General features: G+C 41.5%; 1 protein-coding gene across 1 annotated transcript in view; it reads left to right on the top strand.

The window, feature by feature from the left end:
• ACO1 (aconitase 1) overlaps positions 1-18,431 on the top strand; it is a 59,704-nt gene that overhangs the window by 28,068 nt on the left and 13,205 nt on the right. Inside the window, exons 5-16 of the mRNA XM_060101886.1 lie at positions 3,760-3,829; positions 3,960-4,143; positions 4,672-4,811; positions 6,465-6,636; positions 7,585-7,685; positions 9,023-9,139; positions 10,239-10,398; positions 11,677-11,812; positions 14,219-14,303; positions 15,086-15,242; positions 16,412-16,536; positions 18,159-18,263. Coding sequence (XP_059957869.1) covers positions 3,760-3,829; positions 3,960-4,143; positions 4,672-4,811; positions 6,465-6,636; positions 7,585-7,685; positions 9,023-9,139; positions 10,239-10,398; positions 11,677-11,812; positions 14,219-14,303; positions 15,086-15,242; positions 16,412-16,536; positions 18,159-18,263 — 1,552 coding nt within the window. The remainder of the gene's footprint in view (positions 1-3,759; positions 3,830-3,959; positions 4,144-4,671; positions 4,812-6,464; positions 6,637-7,584; positions 7,686-9,022; positions 9,140-10,238; positions 10,399-11,676; positions 11,813-14,218; positions 14,304-15,085; positions 15,243-16,411; positions 16,537-18,158; positions 18,264-18,431) is intronic.

Here is an 18,431-nt window from a genome sequence, read left to right as displayed (position 1 = left end):
ATCCAAATCTGATTTCAACTTACATAAATAAGGAGAAATTTCCTCTTTAGTGTGTGAGGCCATTCACATTCAGAGATCTTACTGAAAGCTCACCAGATTGGGTAAATCTAGGAAAGTTCTGAGTGGTGGAAAAATCTGAATTCTAGGTCTGTTTATTCATTTGAATAACTAGAACTAAGTTAAAGAGCCAAGGTTAGCATGAAAGATTTTTTGTTTTAGTGAGTAAATAGGGTTGTTTTTTTTAATTTTTTTTAATTTTAACTTTTTTTTACCTAGAATTTAACATATCTTAAAGCAGCCTAAGCATTTCTGGCTTCTGCTTGTCCTGTGACTATGTCATGTATATCGAACTGATGGTCCCAGCATTCTCTGGGGTAAACGGTCCTCTTCCAACCTTGCTTCTGTTGTGAGAAACTCTGAAATCTTTCTGGAGACAAGAGGACAAGGCATAATGACTGGGAGTCCACATGTGCTCAGAGCTCAGCAGAAGAGATGGGGCAGGGCCATACATGATTAAGAATAATGTTCCAAGATGCCTTCCCTTTTTTTGGTAAAATTAAATCCATTTAACAGACCTGTCGTGTGCCAGTATTTATTCAAGAAGCACGTTAGTCTAGAAAAGTAGAGAGATTAGAGAATGCACAGCTTGAATGCAGTTAGTAAGTGTAGGAACCAAATCACTAACTTGGAGAGTCAGGGGAGCTCTTCCAGGAGTGTCACTTAATCTGGGTCCCCAGGCATGTTTACCAAAGAGTGAAGAGCTGGAAAGGCATTCTACACAGAGAGAACAGAGCATGCAAAGGCATGAGGAAAGTGGGCTTTGAGAGAGTATGAGGGCCACAGTGCAGCTGAAACTGAAAGTTTGGACTGGAGAATAGGAGAGGGCTCATAAAGGAAGTCTGAGGTCAGACTGAAGGACCTTGGTTTTTGTTTTTGTTTTTGTTTTTTGCGGTATGCGGGCCTCTCACTGTTGTGGCCTCTCCCGTTGCGGAGCACAGGCTCCAGACGCGCAGGCTCAGCGGCCATGGCTCACGGGCCCAGCCGCTCCGCAGCATGTGGGATCTTCCCAGACTGGGGCACGAACCCGTGTCCTCTGCATCGGCAGGCAGACTCTCAACCACTGTGCCACCAGGGAAGCCCCAGGACCTTGTTTTTTAAGGCAAGGGATTTGTACTTTATTTAGAAAATGGGATCCACTGACAGATTCAAGATGGGTTGTGACCTGTATTTTGGAAAACTGATTCTGGTGACAGTACAAAAGATAGGTTGACTAGACTGACAGAGAAACTAGAGAGGAAGCTGTCTCTGAATTAATACTCTGATAGCTGTAGGTACTAAGTGAGAGAAGAGGAGGTCATTAGATGAGAGATGGACAGATAGGGATGAGGAAGAAATGTAGGAAAGAAGGTTACACATTAGGGTTTGACCTGCTGTGTTTGTGGTGCCCGAGGTGTTCCTGAGGCAGGGGCCCAGGATACATTGGGACTATGGATCTTGACCTGAAGAGACAGGTGGGGACTGGAAGGATGGAGCCCTTAGTGTACTAGTGTGAAGGTGGAGATGAGTACCTTCAAGAATAGCTGCATCTGATGCAGAGGGTCCACAGGGGCTGCTGAGCAGGGGTCAGGACAGGGATCAGAACAACTGCCTTGTTCCACTACACTAGGATCTCTCCTTCTCCATTTCTTTTACTTTTCTCCAACACGTACACACATTCACAGACATTCATTCTTCATGTCAGAGATCAGCAAACTTTTACTATAAAGGGCCAACAGTAAATACTTTAGGTTTTGCTGGCCACATACTGTCTCCATTTATTTTTTTTCCAACATTTAAAAATATAAAAATTATTCGTTGCTTGACCGCCAAACATATACAGTATTGGGCCAGATTTGACTCATGAACCATAGTTTGTGGACCAACCCCTGCTGTAACATATGCTCAGAAATTGATTCCATCAAAGCAACTGACACTTATCTGGAAGAATATTCACATCAAGAGGAAAAGAAAAAAATCCGCATGGTAACTGAATGTGTATTTGTAGAGTAAATAATAAGTGCCTCCAGTCTTTTTCTTCTCAAGGAGTGCCTGCCTACCCATGTTCATCTGGCAGACTCCCCCTCACCCTCCAGACTACGTCGATGTCATTGCCTTCTGGAAGGCATCCCTGGCTCCCTGGTCTGAGTTCATGGCCCTTTCTGGGTGCTCCCATGGCACCCTGTACTTCCCGTATCATGACATTGATAATCACACTCTCATGGTTGCCTGGTTGCTGCTCTGTGTCTCTCACTAGGCTCTGAGCTCCAGCTGGGCAGCACACATGCCCCTTCTGCACCTTTGTATGCCCAGCATGTGGCACCAGGTAGGCTGTGTAGATCATTAATAAGTGACAGAAGAAAGTGGGTATAGTGGTTAAGGTAGAGGCTCCAGGACCGGTCAGACCTGGGTTCAGGTGACCACTCTGTAATTTACAAGCATCTGACCTTGGAGAAGTTAACTAATCTTTCTGTGCCTCAGCTTCCTCTTCCATACATTGCAGTAGTACCTACGTGAGGGGTTGTTATGATGTTTGAATGAGTTCATGTGTGTAAAGCACTGAGAGCCTATGACGCGTCATGCAGTCTTGCACTTTGGCTCCTGCTGTTATTATTATTATGGTACTTGTTGCTATTACCACTACCACCATTGCTGCTACAGCTTCTGCAAGTACGACTACAGGGAGGCAGCATAGGGACTTAGGGCATCATTCTTGAGTCAGACTGCCTGGGTTTCAATACCAATTCCATCATTTACTAGCTGTGAGGTCTTGAACAAGTTTCTTACCCTCTCTGTGTCTGTTTACTCTTTTGAAAAATGTGGATATTAGTTGCTCCTAGCTCAAAGGGCTATTTTGAAGACTAAATTAGAAAATAAATGTAAAGCACTTTAGTGCCTAGTTCCTAGTAATGTCAATAAGTGTTAACTATCAATTAGTGAAGTCTGACTTGGGTCTTAGCTATTAATTTCACTATCCTTTCCTATGTTCACTCAAACCCATGACAGTTTGTAAGCGCTTCCTGCGTGCTAACCATGCCGAGTTGTCACTATGACTTACTCTACCTTGACTCAAAACAATGTAGTTTGATTATAAAAATTCTGGAAAAGCTTCCTGATGCCCTGAATTGTCCATGTCAGTCCTGATGAACTGAATGACTTGGAGCAAACCTCGGTATATAATCTGGGCTTTACAGATGTTCTTGAGCGGCACCATCCTCCTCATAAACCTCCTTTTGCAAGATAGGAGATTGTGATTCTATAAATTCCTGTGCCTCCTGGCATCACTGGTTCCCTACCTCCCAACATAAAACAGATGAAAATGCCAGCCCAGATATGGCTCAGCTGAGAGAGGTGTTGTAACAAGGTCATAGGTAAGAAAGGAGTACAGAAAGAAAGCTTCTTTAAATATCTAAGCTGCTATTGTCATCATAAATGTCTTGAGTCTGTTCCTAAGAGTCAGACTTTATGATTAGAATAGTTTTAACTTAAATTCACTTAATGTTTTCTACCCACCATGTTTAAAGGCATTATAAAAATCACCTGAACCAAAAAATAATTATTCTTTTTACTTTCTTTAATTACCTCTTTCCCATGTTAACGAATGCATAATACCACCCAGCAAGCCTGCAGATGAAACTGCCATTTTCTTTATTATCACCTATAAATTTGACCAGTAACATTTTACGCCTTAAAATTTATACATTTAGTTTTTCTCTTTGACAGGGCAGACAGTTTACAGAAGAATCAAGACTTGGAATTTGAAAGAAATAGAGAACGATTTGAATTTTTAAAGGTATGGGCAGAGTTTGGCTCCATTGGTTGATTCTTTATGTGTGTGGGGTATGAGGAAGAGATGCCAAGGAGGTGAGCTGCATAAAGATGTATATGGCATTCATAGTGTTCTCCCCATTTTTCAATCCTAGTGGGGCTCTCAGGCCTTTCGCAACATGCGTATTATTCCTCCTGGCTCAGGAATCATCCACCAGGTGAATCTGGAGTATTTGGCAAGAGTGGTATTTGATCAGGATGGATATTATTACCCAGACAGTCTTGTGGGCACGGATTCGCACACTACCATGATTGATGGTTTGGGCGTTCTCGGTTGGGGTGAGTGTTCTTCTGGGTTCCTATTCCACTTATGCTGTTCTATGTAAATACCTTGATTTACTTCTATACCCTTATATCCCAGCAGCATGAATTTGAGTGACCACAAATATCAGAGAGGTTTTTTTGTCTGTTTTCCAGTAATTTCCAGTACCCTGAAAAGTGTCTCATGCCTTTTAGGCACTCAGTATAATGTTTGGAAGAATGAATTGGAATAAGCAGCTGGAATTGGAATAAGCGAAAATCAGCTGGGGTGTTTGTTAAAAACAGTGACTCCTGAAGCCCACTCTCCTTTTTAGTGTGGAATCAAGGGGATTTTGACACAGGTGTTTGAGGGACCACACTTTGAGAAACATTTGTTAAAAATTCTATAGAGGGAAATAGAGAAAAGATAACTGTTCTTTATGGAAATATAACTCTATACTAGTAAAACACTATAAGTGGGTTGACTACTTATTAATGACACTGAACTATGCCTGAGGGATATCGTGAGGACTAAGGAAAGCATTACTGTCACGCCTTTCCACGCAGGTGTGGGTGGTATCGAAGCAGAAGCTGTCATGCTGGGCCAGCCAATCAGCATGGTGCTTCCCCAGGTGATTGGCTACAGGCTGATGGGAAATCCCCACCCCCTGGTAACATCCACTGACATCGTGCTCACCATCACCAAGGTAACAATGTGCTGCCTCTTCTGTGGTCTGAGTCGCAGTGACAAATAGGAAGAAAGTCCATGATGGAGTCTCTCTTGGTTTCCATGTGCTCTAGAAATGCTAGGAAACGGTACGTTTATGACTTTAAAAGAGATGACATAAGGAGAGAACTCTGCAGTTAGGTTTCAGATCATTATGTTCATTTTACTCTTCTGTTGCTGCATGGATCTTTTTCTTTAAAAATTTTTTTTGAAACTGTGAAATAGTTTAAATATACAGAAGTTAAAATGACATTTATATGCCCACCATGTAGACTTAACAGATGGTAACATTTTGCTGTATTTGCTTCAGAGCTCTCTCTGTATGTATATTTTTTAAGAAGTGAAATGTAATATTTATGGCTAAAGCCACCCTCTTCATTTCTAGAGATAATCACTATCTTGAGGTTATAAGAAATCATTTCCATGCATATGTTTATACTTCTACATTTTTTCCACGTTTCTTCTTTATATGAAAATAACAAACTCTATGAATAATTTTTGACTATTTAAAATTCCATTCTCTGTATTATAAGTTACATTATTGTAACAGATGTTTCTCCAAGCTGGAAAATGTTAGTTTTGTTTTTCATTTGCCCTTGTCAGAAATAATCCTTTTTGGTGATTTGCTTGCTTTGCAAAAAGAAGGCAGTTTCATTTTGAAAGACTATTAGAAAAGTAATTTTTTTTTTATTATCACACAATTTTTTCTGGTTGTATAGTTTGGAGGCTTGGGGTATGTGGGATGGAGACTATACTTTTGATTTAATAGTCATGGACATCGGAATCGGATTTATTTGAACACTACAGCTCATCGGAGATGTCCGCATCGTTCAAGTGTGGAATAATATAGGCTGTGCCCACAAAATTTGGCAGAATTCCACATAACCAAAAGAGCCTGTCCATGTGGTTGTCCACACTTCATACAGCTGATTTCATGCAGGGCCAAGCCAGTCACTGAGGCTCCAGCCCTGGCTGATGGCTTGTATGGAAAAGGTGTGAGAGTCAGACTGCCTGGATCTTTTGGTTACATTTGACTTATAGCTGTGTTCAGGATATTTGTTCATTATACCCTTGAAAACAAGCCATTTGCTTATTCAACAAGTGCAAATCATAATTTATTCAAGTTGAAAGAATTTATTTAATTTTTAGAAAGAAGTTTTCTCATTTGGCAAAACCTTTCTTATTATTTGTGTTTTTATATTACTTTTTCTTCCTTTTTTAAGAAATGTTTCAACATAATTTTAGATTTACAGGGGAGTTGATGTAAAGGTAATACAGAGTTCCTGTTACCTTTCTCCCAGCTCCCCCAGATGTTAACATCTTACATAACCATGGTTTATTTATCAGAAACAGAAGTAGTTAACATCTGTATGACATTTTTAACTAAACTAGAAACTTCACCAGTTTTTTCAGCAATCCCTTTTCTGTTCGAGGATCTACTCCAAGATACCATGTTGTATTTAGTTGGCTTTACTTTTTAAGTTTTATTTTTAAAAGTAATCAAACATATGTTGGGCTAATTCATTTTTTGTGTTTACTCACAAGGCTACTTTATGAGAATTGCAAGGGGATAGTTCTGCATTTTAAATACAAGTTATCAAGTCTCAAACTCTGCTATTGTTCTGTTGCTCAGCACCTCCGCCAGGTTGGGGTAGTGGGCAAATTTGTCGAGTTCTTCGGGCCAGGGGTAGCCCAGTTGTCCATTGCCGACCGAGCTACAATTGCCAACATGTGTCCAGAGTATGGAGCCACTGCTGCCTTTTTCCCGGTTGATGAAGTCAGTATCAAGTACCTGGTGCAGACAGGTAAGTGCAGAACCCTGAAAACAGAAGGCCGTTTCTAAAGTTCATAGAACGCGGAGAATTGGAGCACTACCTTCTGCCTCTGTCCCTCAATTAAATTTACAATTCAGTTAAAATGAAGAGGCAAAAAACAAAGAATGCTGATCTGTTGTGGATCCAAGAATCAAGCTCTCAAACAGTCTCATTTAACTGTCAGAGAACTGGGAGAACTCTGTGTCCACTGGGCAAACCGTGCGTATTATCTCCTGCAACCAGGGTCTTGATCAGAATGAAACAGCAGATCTTTCAGGGTCATATTCCTGGTGATATAGCATCACGAGTTAGGACTCTGAACTCAAATCTAAACTCAGCTTCGGATCCTGGTTCTGCCATTTACGGCCTGTGCTCCATGGGAAAGTGATTTAATCTTCTTGAGCCACTATTTCCCCATCCATGAATGAGGATAATAACAGTACTTGTCTCATAAGGTCGTGATAAAGGATTAGAGGATGAAATAATATTTTAAAATGTTTAGCGCATGGTGCTGGGCACACAGCTGGTGATCTGTGGTGGGAGACTGCGGGGATTACTACTATAACAAGAATAATGTGGAATGCTGAGGGCCTGTGGCCAGTTGAAGGCAGATGCGTCGGAGGTATGCTTTGACAATTCGCTGAGGCTTAGGATCCTCTTAATTAAGACCCATAACCAAAGAGAGAGGAGCGCTTATAAGTAAGAATCTTCTACAGAAAATGGTCACTTCGATAGAACAGCAGATCAGTTAATGGCCCCTAGTAAACAGCAGCATCGGCTAGAGAGTCAGATGGTTAGCCTGAAAGCTGCAATATCAGCAGAGCTCTTGGTGTGTGTTTAAGTGAAATGCCCATTACTTGTATAGTTTCTGGTAGAGGCATTAGTTTAATCAGGAAATATTAACATCTGTTACTTGTTACTTCTTAAAATGCCCATTAGGTCGTGATGAAGAAAAAGTAAAGCATATTAAAAAGTATCTTCAGGCTGTAGGAATGTTTCGGGATTTCAGTGACCCCTCTCAAGACCCAGACTTTGCCCAGGTATGAGAGTGCCTTTCACTGAACATGTGTTTCCTCTTTCTCAAGCCTGTGGTTTTATTTGTGAATGTTTTTCCTTGGGGGGTGTATTTGTAGGAAATTAGTCACTGCCAAGTTATCGCAGAAGAACAGGGTGTTAAAAGCCTGAAAAATCAAAAAGATAAGGAATTGTAGACATAAAATAACGTAACTTGTCCCATTCTTCCCGGCCATTAGGTTGAGTATGCTCCCCCAACCCCGCTTTTTTAAAAAAATAAATTTATTTTATTTATTCATTTTTTGGCTGCGTTGGGTCTTCGTTGCTGCACGCGGGCTTTCTCTAGTTGCGGCGCGCGAGCTTCTCATTGCAGTGGCTTCTCTTGTTGCGGAGCACGGGCTCTAGGCGTGAGGGCTTCAGTAGTTGCAGCACGCAGGTCCTAGAGTGTGCGGGCTTCAGAAGTTGTGGCGCGTGGGCTCATTAGTTGCAGCTTATGGGCTCCAGAGCGCAGGCTCAGTAGTTGTGGCTCACAGGCTTATTTGCTCCGTGTCATGTGGGATCTTCCCAGACCAGGGCTTGAACCCATGTCCCCTGCATTGGCAGGCAGATTCTTAACCACTGCGCCACCAGCAAAGCCCTGCTCCCCTTTTTTGCTTTACTCCTCTTATGCGGAAGATCTTTGGAAAAGGAGTTTAGAAGGACTGGAGCTATTTAAAGGCTGATAAGCACATCATTATTACAGATGGGGAAAGAAATGGAGGTGCAAGCGAATCGATTTGTTCTGATTTACCCATCGATGTACTTATCTTCATTCATTTTCTAGGGTGCAAACTGAATCCACATTTTTCTCAGCAGCCAAGATTGGAGGGTAAACCAGATGTGGGATCCTTGTTTTGTTTCATATTACATTGAGGGAAGGAAATATTCAATTAGACTAGGGCCCATTTCTTGGCATTGATGAGTTAATAGCTGCATTCCCCCAGTCATCTTAGAAAAATTACAATGGTTTATCTATCATTTCAGTAGAAAATCCATCTCATTGACTAATTTAAGCAATAAAAAGGATGTATGAGCTGCTTTGCAAAGATGGCTGAGTGAAAGACCCTGGCGGCAGCCACAATGCCCACCCTGGTCTTTCTGAGAGGTGGCAAGGCTTCTCCCTGTCCCACGCTACCGAAGTGCTCATCTGGAACTTTGGAAATTCATCCCTTCAGTGTAAAATGGACATTGACTTCCTTGGTTTTGAATGTGGTAGTTTAGTTTATTTTTATTGTTGTGGTGTTTTAAATTCTCGGCATGGCTGTGTTTTTTTCTTTGTGAGTATAATGTCAATTCCTCGGTTCCTTTTCTTTTGGGTACACAGGTTGTGGAGTTAGATTTGAAAACAGTAGTGCCTTGCTGCAGTGGACCCAAAAGGCCTCAGGACAAAGTTGCCGTATCTGACATGAAAAAGGACTTTGAGAGTTGCCTTGGAGCCAAGGTAGGGACCTGGGAGAGGTGGGTGGAAATCCTCCCCAACCCTGCCCCATGACTGGCTTCTTTGTGCACAGGCTTCACCGCCCTTGATGATGAGTCTTCCTGAAGCCTGGTGCTGCGGGCATTTCCTCTCCATCCTATAGTCCTCGATGCCTCCCTCTGCATTAGCTAAGAGCCAGGCAGCTTCCTTAGAGCACTTGATTGCCTGTAAACACAACTCAACCCTCCTTTTCAAAAGCATACCTCCTTTTCACATGACTCACCACAGTGTTCACTCGGCTTGCCCAAACTTTTCTGGCCACTGTACTTTTGTTCATGCCATCCCCTGCCTGCGTGTCCCTTCCCCGTCTGCATGCCCTAATCTCTCAGCTCTTCCACAATGTGGCCTCAGATCTCATAGCACAATGTCATCTGTCCCTCATTTGAACCTTCATGGCATCAGTCGGAAACCCTGTGATGGTGTTTCATAGCCTTTAAATTTCATTGTTGGTACTGTATACTATTTGCATGTCTGATTTCCTTTACTAGACTGTAGATTGAGGATAGGATTTTTGCACAGTCACCTTTGTATCCCACAAAGTGCCCAGCATAGCATCTTGTACACAGTAGATTTTCAATGAACATTTTTCAAATGAATAAGATTTGTGATGGATTTTATCCACGGATGCCAGCATTTTACCAAATGTTCAGCTGCACTGTGTTAGCCTTATTGCTTATGATTGGTTGAATCTGGCCAAAATGGCACCTTTTTCTAAATTTCCATAAAGGTTAGTATCAGCACCCTCAGTGTAGCCATTACATCTGTACTAATTAGCTCTAATTAGACTAAGCTAAATTTGTAGTTTTAGTGTTTCGGTATTTGAGGTGGGGAATAATTGTTAATAATTTCAAAGCAAAATCAGATTCAGAAATCATGACTCCCTTTTATAAAGACTTAAAAAGAGTAAATTTAATTTTTCTCTAGCATTTCAGAGTTTACCAGCTGAGATGTTTATGTTTTGTTAAGAATTGGCCTTTAAAACTATAGTTACCAAAGTATTTCTTCTTCTTCCAGAGTGAGAACTTTTGACCATATATATTTTTTTCTTTTTTTCTTCCTATAGCAAGGATTTAAAGGATTCCAGGTTGCTCTGGACCATCATAATGACCATAAGACATTTATCTATAATAATAGTGAGTTCACCCTTGCTCACGGTTCTGTGGTAATCGCTGCCATCACTAGCTGCACTAACACCAGTAATCCATCTGTGATGTTAGGAGCAGGTAAGTGCCTTTGATGGTCATGTGGATGTGTGGGTGAAAATTTCCCAAGACATGACCCAGGGGCTTAACTGAGTTCTACATATAGTTCCCTGAGCCTTATCCTTTCAAGATGCAGAGATTAATTGGCCCAGAAATGTTTACACAATAAATAATGCTGAATGCAAGGTATTTAAAGTAGTATAGTCTTTAGAACCAACACAGAAAATAAGGAGAAGAGAGGAAAGAAAGATGAATTTCTGGTAAAGCCTAGAATCTTATGTCAGACTTTAGAAGAAAAAAACTGTTTTCTTCATTTCACAGACTGTTTTCTCCATAAAACCCCTGATAGGCCTTTTTGTACAGTAGAATTTAGTCTGTCTTAGATGCATTGTCAAGTGCATCTGAATTAGGGCACAGGGCACAGGTCAATAAAACTTATCTACCTATTATATGCAATTCTGTTTAATTATTTAATATTTAATATTTACATGCAGAGTTTCATTACTCTAGTGTCCTTTTAGTTTCCAAATTTTAAAATATCCCTAAGAGTTCCTCTTATGTCCACAAACAGTTCTTTCTTTATGAATTGGACAAGTGCATAAGGAAAACCTTTGTCCAGGAATTCATCTATTGCCACCTAAGCTTTGGACAAACCAATTTCCTTAAGATAAGACACCAGCTTGTCTGGAGCCTTTTGTCTCTTTATACCCCTGACTCCTCATTTATTTCCTACTTCCCTGATATGTCCTAAGTTAGAGCACCCAGTGTCCCTGTAATAAATAGTCTCTGTATTTGCCCAGAGTCAAGTGGCCCAAGAGCCCTTGATCTTCCACTTCAAGAAATATCTGAGGACTAGATTTTATCTTCTAGGCAGACTGTATTCCTCACCAACAAGTACACAATTCATATACTTTAAGAAGGGGCCCTTCCTATTATTTTTCATCTAAATAAAATATAATTAGAAAGATTGCTTTCCCTCCAAAAATTAAAAACTCATTCTATAATATAATCATGAATGGTTCAGGTTTATCTCTTTAAACAAAAAAAAGGCACAGCTCTTTTTATCTTTTTCTTCATGTCCATGGCTAATTTTGAGTTTACTGAATACATGTAAATGACTTTGGGCCAGCGAGCTTTTGATTTCTGTCAGGCAACAAAAATAGCAGAAAGCATCAACATGAAGGGGGCTCTGTCAAGCAGTGCAGGAAGTGCAGACTGAAGTCAGTCTCTTTCCTGAAATGTCCGTGGCACCTAGAGTGGGCAGCCCCACACACCGTGTCTGTGTTTACCATTTCACAGGCTTGTTAGCAAAGAAGGCTGTGGATGCTGGCCTGAACGTGAAGCCTTACATCAAAACTAGCCTATCTCCTGGAAGTGGTGTGGTCACCTACTACCTGCGAGAAAGTGGAGTCATGCCTTACCTGTCTCAGCTTGGGTGAGGGAGAAATCTCTTACACCATTGCTTTTGTTTTACTGTATTCCACAGGTATTTTGCTAAATCACCTTGTAATGGATGTAAGCTTATCTGATGGTGTCTAATTGCGTAGTCTTCTGTCAGATGGTAAACAGACAAACCCTCACATTCCGACAGAGCAGGGCCCTCCTGTACAGTTGTACTGTTGTTCATCAGACATGGGTGTCTGTGAAGAGAGCAGGGGCTGATATCAAGCCTGTGCTCTGCTGTAGCGCTGCACTCCTGGGGCAGGGGGCGTCTTTTCTCGGTTGTATGAAGGTGTGCTATGGGCTACTGTTGGTTCTGCAACGGAATCTGCCCTTTGGTATGAAATAATTATTACCCATGCCTAAAAATGTTCTGACTCCTTGAAGTCAATTAGTTATTTGTTGCCAAATACAGTTTCTCCAATTAATCCACTATTCCTAATTTGGATGACATAGGTTTTTGTCATGTGCCTCATAAAAGTCAGAAGTCTTTGGGATTATATAATAAGAGTAGTGAATAAAGACATCAAATGGCATATCTGATTTCAACTTTTAAAAGTTCCAGATCATTCAGATAGACTCCTTATAATTTTCTTATAAATTTAAAAAGTAAATTACTTATAAAAGTAAATTATATGGAACAGAATAGAGAGACCAAAAACAACCCATACAGCTATGGTCATTAATCTTCAACAAAGAAGGTGAGAATATGCAATGCAGAAAAGACAGTCTCTTTAGCAGGTGATGTTGGGAAAGCTGGACAGCCTCATGTAAATCAATAAAATTAGAATACTGTCTCACACCATATACAAAAATAAATTCAAAATGGTTTAAATATCTAAATGTAAGACATGACACCATAAAACTCCTAGAAGAGAATATAGGCAAGACATTCTCTGACATAAATTATAGCAATATCCCAAGGCAAAAGAAATAAAAGCAAAAATAAACAAATAGAACCTAATCGAACTTAAAAGTTTTTGCACAGCAAAGGAAACCTTAAACAAAACGAAAAGACAAGTTACAGAATGGGAGAAAATATTTGCAAATGATGCAACCGACAAGGGATTAATTTCCAAAATATACAAACAGCTCATACATCTCAATATCAAAAACAAACAAACCAACAACCCAATCAAAAGATGGGCAGAAGACCTGAATAGACATTTTTCCAAAGAAGACATACAGATGGCCAACAGGCACAGGAAAAGATGCTCAACATCACTAACTTTTAGAGAAATGCAAATCAAAACTACAATGAGGTATCACCTCACACCAGTCAGAATGGCCATCATCAAAAAGTCTACAAATAATAAATGCTGGAGAGGGTGTGGAGAAAAGGGAACCCTCCTACACTGTTGGTGGGAATGTAAATTGGTGTAACCACTATGGAAAACAGTATGGAGCTTCCTTAAAAAACTAAAAATAGAGCTACCATATGATCCAGCAGTCAGTGGAATATATCCAGAAAAGACAGAAACTCTAATTTGAAAAGATACATGCACCCCCACGTTCATACCAGCACTACTTATAATAGCTGAGACACTGAAACAACCTAAGTGTCCATCAACAGATGAATGGATGAAGAAGATATATATACACAATAGAATACTAGTCAGCCATAAAAAAGAATGAAATATTGCCATTTGCAGCAATATGGATAAACCTAGAGAATATCGTACTAAGTGAAGTGAGTCAGACAGAGAAAGACAAATATTATATATTACCACTTGTATGTGGACTCTAAAAAAAATAATACAAATGAATCTATTTACAAAACAGAAACAGACTCACAGACGTAGAAAACAGACTTATGGTTACTAAAGGGGAAAGCAGGGATTGGGGGGAGAGGTGGGATTAGGAGTATGGGGTTAGCAGATACACACTACTATATATAAAATAGATATGGGACTTCCCTGGTGGTCCAGTGGTTAAGACTTCAGGCTTCCACTGCAGGGGGTGCGGGTTTGATCCCTGGTTGGGGAACTAAGATCCCGCGTGCTGCGTGGCGTGGCCAAAAAAAAAAAAAAAGATAAACAACAAGGATTTACTGTATAACATATGGAACACTATTCAATGTCTTGTAATAACCTATAGTGCAAAATAATCTGAAAAAATATGTGTGTGTGTGTGTTTGTATATGACAATCACCTTGTACACCTTAACATAATATTATGAATCAACTATACTTCAGTTTTTTTAAAAAGTAAATTATAAAAAGGACTCTTAATTGAATGATTTAGAATGGATGAATAGTAGATCAAAATGTTCCCAAGAATGAAAGCTTTATAGAAACAGCCCTGTACTAAACTTACTTAAGTCAGTGGCCTCCAGGAACTGTAACCAGCAGGTGAGCCCACTGAGAGTCATTCTCCATCCTGTGCTTCTCTCTTGCATCTAGGTTTGATGTGGTGGGCTATGGCTGCATGACCTGCATTGGCAACAGTGGGCCCTTACCTGAAGCTGTGGTAGAAGCCATCACGCAGGTGATTACAGAGGAACTTGTGGGTCTTCAGAGCTGTTGTCATGTTTCATATGATGTGTGACCAAAAGGCTGGTAATTTTAAGAAGGTCCAGGGGAGCATGGGATGTGGTTAAGAGTACGGTCTTCGGAGTTGAGTGAAACTTACTAACTGTATACCTTTGAGCAAGTTAATTAACCTCTTTGTGTCTCAGTTTTCACAACTGTAACTGGAGACAATGATAGCACCTGTTTCATAGGGTTGTGAGCATAAAGGTGATAGTGGACACGAAGGACATAGTGCAGCGCCTGGCACACGCGTGCTCCCTAAACGTGGTTTTGACTGCAGAAGGCGCCAGAATCGTTTGTTCCTGTTGTCTGAAAACTGGTTCCAAGTCAGACAAATGAATGTAAACTAAATTGCATTGGCTTGATTTTTGTCCCATAAATTCTATAGCGTTGAGAAATACTATTTGGTTTGCTTTGCATTATTATAGAGTCCCTGTCAGTCAACGTGGCTTCCTTTAGCTTTCAACTTGCAGTCTTCCCCACCTGTTTTCAGGCCCCAGCAGCAAAATAACCAGGATGCTGCCTCCTGACCAACCTGCTATTTTCTCATGAGCAGAAACCACTGAATGTGTCTCTCAGCTGCTTTTGACCCAGAGTGTCTCCCACAGGGTCACCCTGTGTGCTCTTCTTCCCAGGGAGAGGACCAGGTGAAGGGGACGCTTAAAGGGAAAACTTTGACAAATGGAGCCTAGGCATTCTCTTCTCTTTGCGACCTGCTTTTCCCCTTGCCTCACACAGGGGGACCTTGTTGCTGTTGGAGTACTGTCTGGGAACAGGAATTTTGAAGGGCGAGTCCACCCCAATACCCGGGCCAACTATTTAGCCTCTCCGCCTTTAGTAATAGCATATGCAATTGCCGGGACCATCAGGATCGACTTTGAGAAAGAGCCACTGGGTAAGATCTTATTTGGGGGGTTACAGGTTTTCCAATGTATCTGAAAACATTACTGGGAGAAAGTTATTGCTTTCCTTAATAAAGAATGAAGGCTAGACCCTCCAGAGATCAGAGGAGGAGTCTTTTCTTTATGCCCCAATACACAGCTAAGACATAATTGAAATAGTTAAACAAGAATTTACTAAAGGGGGAGGGACAACAAAAGGGAAAGAAATACCCAAAGTAATGCAGATCTTGCCATTCTGGCTTCTTCTCCAGTCCCTTCCTTTCCAGCTCCTGCTTTAATCTAATGATAGGCACTGTTTTAATGTCTCCTCTGTAGGAACACATCCACATAGTGCAGCTTCTCGAAATTCTGGGGACAGAATGCTGTGTTTCCTTTCCTCTCGTCTCTTTGCTGTACCCTCCTCAACCCATGCTAATAAGCAGATTAGATAATATGAAAATGGTACCCTGGAATTTACTTTTAGGAGATCATAGCTTTAGACATACAGTTGATCCTCATTACATATGGATTCCATATTTGCAAATTTGACTACTCATTAAAATGGATTTTAACCCCCAAATCAATGCTCATCACTCTCCCATGGCCATTCACAGATGTGCACGGGGTGGGGGTGGGGAGGGGTGCAGGTGTGAAGACCTTGAGTCCCTCACCGTGCCTGCCCTCAGCTGAGGTCGAACAAGGCGACATTCTGCCTTTTTATTGCAGGTCTTATACTGCAAACAAGTGTCCTGTTCGAGCTCTGTTTAGCACCATGTTTTTAACATTTTTGTGCTTTTTGTTGGTGATTTCACTGTTTAAAATGACCCCCAAGAGTAGTGCTAAAGTGCTGTGTAGCGTTCCTAAGCCCAAGAAGGCTGTGACGGGCCTCATGTTGGACAGGCTCGCGAGTTCAGTGTGAATGCATCAACAGTATGTATGAAGTAAGGTGTCATGAAACAGAAACACACATAACACAGGGTTATGTCTTGATCAGTTGACGACAGTGTGGTGGATGGAGGCTCTTGGGAGCCTAACCTGGGGACAGTGACTGAGTATTCTCTGAGTGTGCACGTAGGCTTTACAGAACGTAACTACCCTGAATGAGACTTGACTGACTGTATGTGGCGATGAAAATGGGGTATGAGATGAAGTTTTTCTCACTAATAAACAATTTTTTCCCCAGGGGTAAATGCAAAGGGACAACAGGTATTTCTGAGAGATATCTGGCCAACCAGAGACGAGATCCAGGCAGTGGAGCGTCAGTATGTCATCCCTGGGATGTTTAAGGAGGTCTATCAGAAAATAGAGGTGAGGTCCCAGCCCACCTGTGAGGTAAAGCTGCTCTTGTGCATCATCTCTGCCACCCTTGAGGCCAGTGGCGGTGTCAACTATACAAAGTAACATTTCTTCAGATGACTGGGGAAGTGGTTATCCATCATTTTTCTCCTAAGACTCACATTTTTCCAGACCCCACACTCCCCAGATGTTCCCAGAGTTGGACAAGTGAGCGGCAGCCTCAGGAAGAAAGGCCTCAGCTGTGTGTAGTTGCTGGCCAGCTCTCCACAGTTACCCGCTTCCTCAGGCAGCCTGGGGCGTGCATCAACTATGGTTGAGGACCCCCTGATGTCACTGTAGTGTGTCACTGAGGCATCAAATGGTTGAATGCACCTCTCAGATGTATTTGCATGCTTAAAAAATAATAAAAATAAAAGCCACTCAGTAAGAAACACCACCCTATCAAACTACTGAAATAAAAAAAAAACTTGCTGTGCATTTTACAAATACAGGGAAAACGTATGGGGCTCAGCGTCATTTTCTGAGCCCCTTGGATGTTACCACTTTCCCTAGTCTCTGTGAGAGGCTGACCCAAGGGCTTCAGCCTAGGGCTGGTGGTTTGAAACAAGAGGGCAGACTGGGAAGCAGAGTCACACGGGGGTCATATTCGTGCACTGTGAATCCCACAAGCTGCTCATTGGGAAATGGTACAAGGGAGTTTGGTAGATATTGGGTTAAATGTATTTCTCCAAAGTCTGAGTCAATGGACATGTAGAGCTAATTCAAGCCAATTTGAAGGCATAGCAGCTGTCTTTTACTAGCTAATGTCCTTATGACCTGGAGGTCTACTTCCCAGAATCTTCAGAGCATACATAATTTCCCCTGGGGTACAATCTGGATTATTATTTCATAAATTATATTTATAAGTATATATATTAGTTATCTATTGCTCTGCAACAAATTACCCCCAAACTTAGTGAGTTAAAACAGCAAGCATTTTTTTATCTCACAGTTTCCATGGGTCAGAAATGGAGGTGCGGCTTAACAGGGTGTGTGTGCCTTCACAAGGCCCCAGTCAAGGTGTCATCTGGGGCTGCAGTCTCATCTGAAGACTCAACTGGGGGAGGATCCATTTCTAAGACCACTCATGTGGTTGTTGGCAGGATAAAGGACCTCACATGCTGTGGGTGAAGGCCTCAGCTCCTCACTGACTGTCAGCTAGAGGCTGCCCCCAGTGCCTTACTAGTGGGTCTCTTCACCTGCTCTTCATAGAATGGTAGCTGGCCTCCATCCGAGCAAGTAAGCAAGCAAGCGAGGGTAAGAGGGTGAAAGTGACAGAAGGCAGAGTCTCTTTATAACCTAATCCTGGAGGTGAGTCACTAGGCCCAGCCCCTACTCAGCAGGAGGGGATCACTTAGGGGTGTGAATCCTAGAAGGCAGGTCCGTGGGGGCTGCCTATCACAGAGCACGTGTATTTTTAAATTACTTAGCATGGTGTTGTCTCAGTATAGAGGAACTCTGTTGTGTGACCATTTAGAGTAAGAACGGTTTTCACTGTGCTCTTAGCTTGAATATATGTTTGTGTTTGCATGTTAAATTTTCCTTAGGATGGACTGTGATTAGATCTGCCCTTCCTTTTTTCTTTTTTCCCCAAGACTGTGAATGAGAGCTGGAATGCCTTAGCAGCCCCATCAGATAAGCTATATTACTGGAATCCCAAATCTACATACATTAAGTCACCACCATTCTTTGAAGACCTGGTAGGACTTTTTATTTTTTAACAAAATGAGTTCTTCAAAAAGTTTCTTGCCTTGTAAAATCTACTTGACTACCCAATACCCCTGCTTTGACTATCCATTTCATTAACACCTTTACAAACCCGAGCAGATAATACTGGGGAGAGTTTAGGGAAGCAGAGTTATTTGGCT

The sequence above is a fragment of the Mesoplodon densirostris genome, chromosome 6 (assembly GCF_025265405.1).
Source record: "Mesoplodon densirostris isolate mMesDen1 chromosome 6, mMesDen1 primary haplotype, whole genome shotgun sequence".
Taxonomy (NCBI): Eukaryota; Metazoa; Chordata; class Mammalia; order Artiodactyla; family Ziphiidae; genus Mesoplodon; species Mesoplodon densirostris.
The sequence above is the reverse complement of the archived record's forward strand: the minus strand, read 5'-3'. Positions and strand labels throughout refer to the sequence as shown.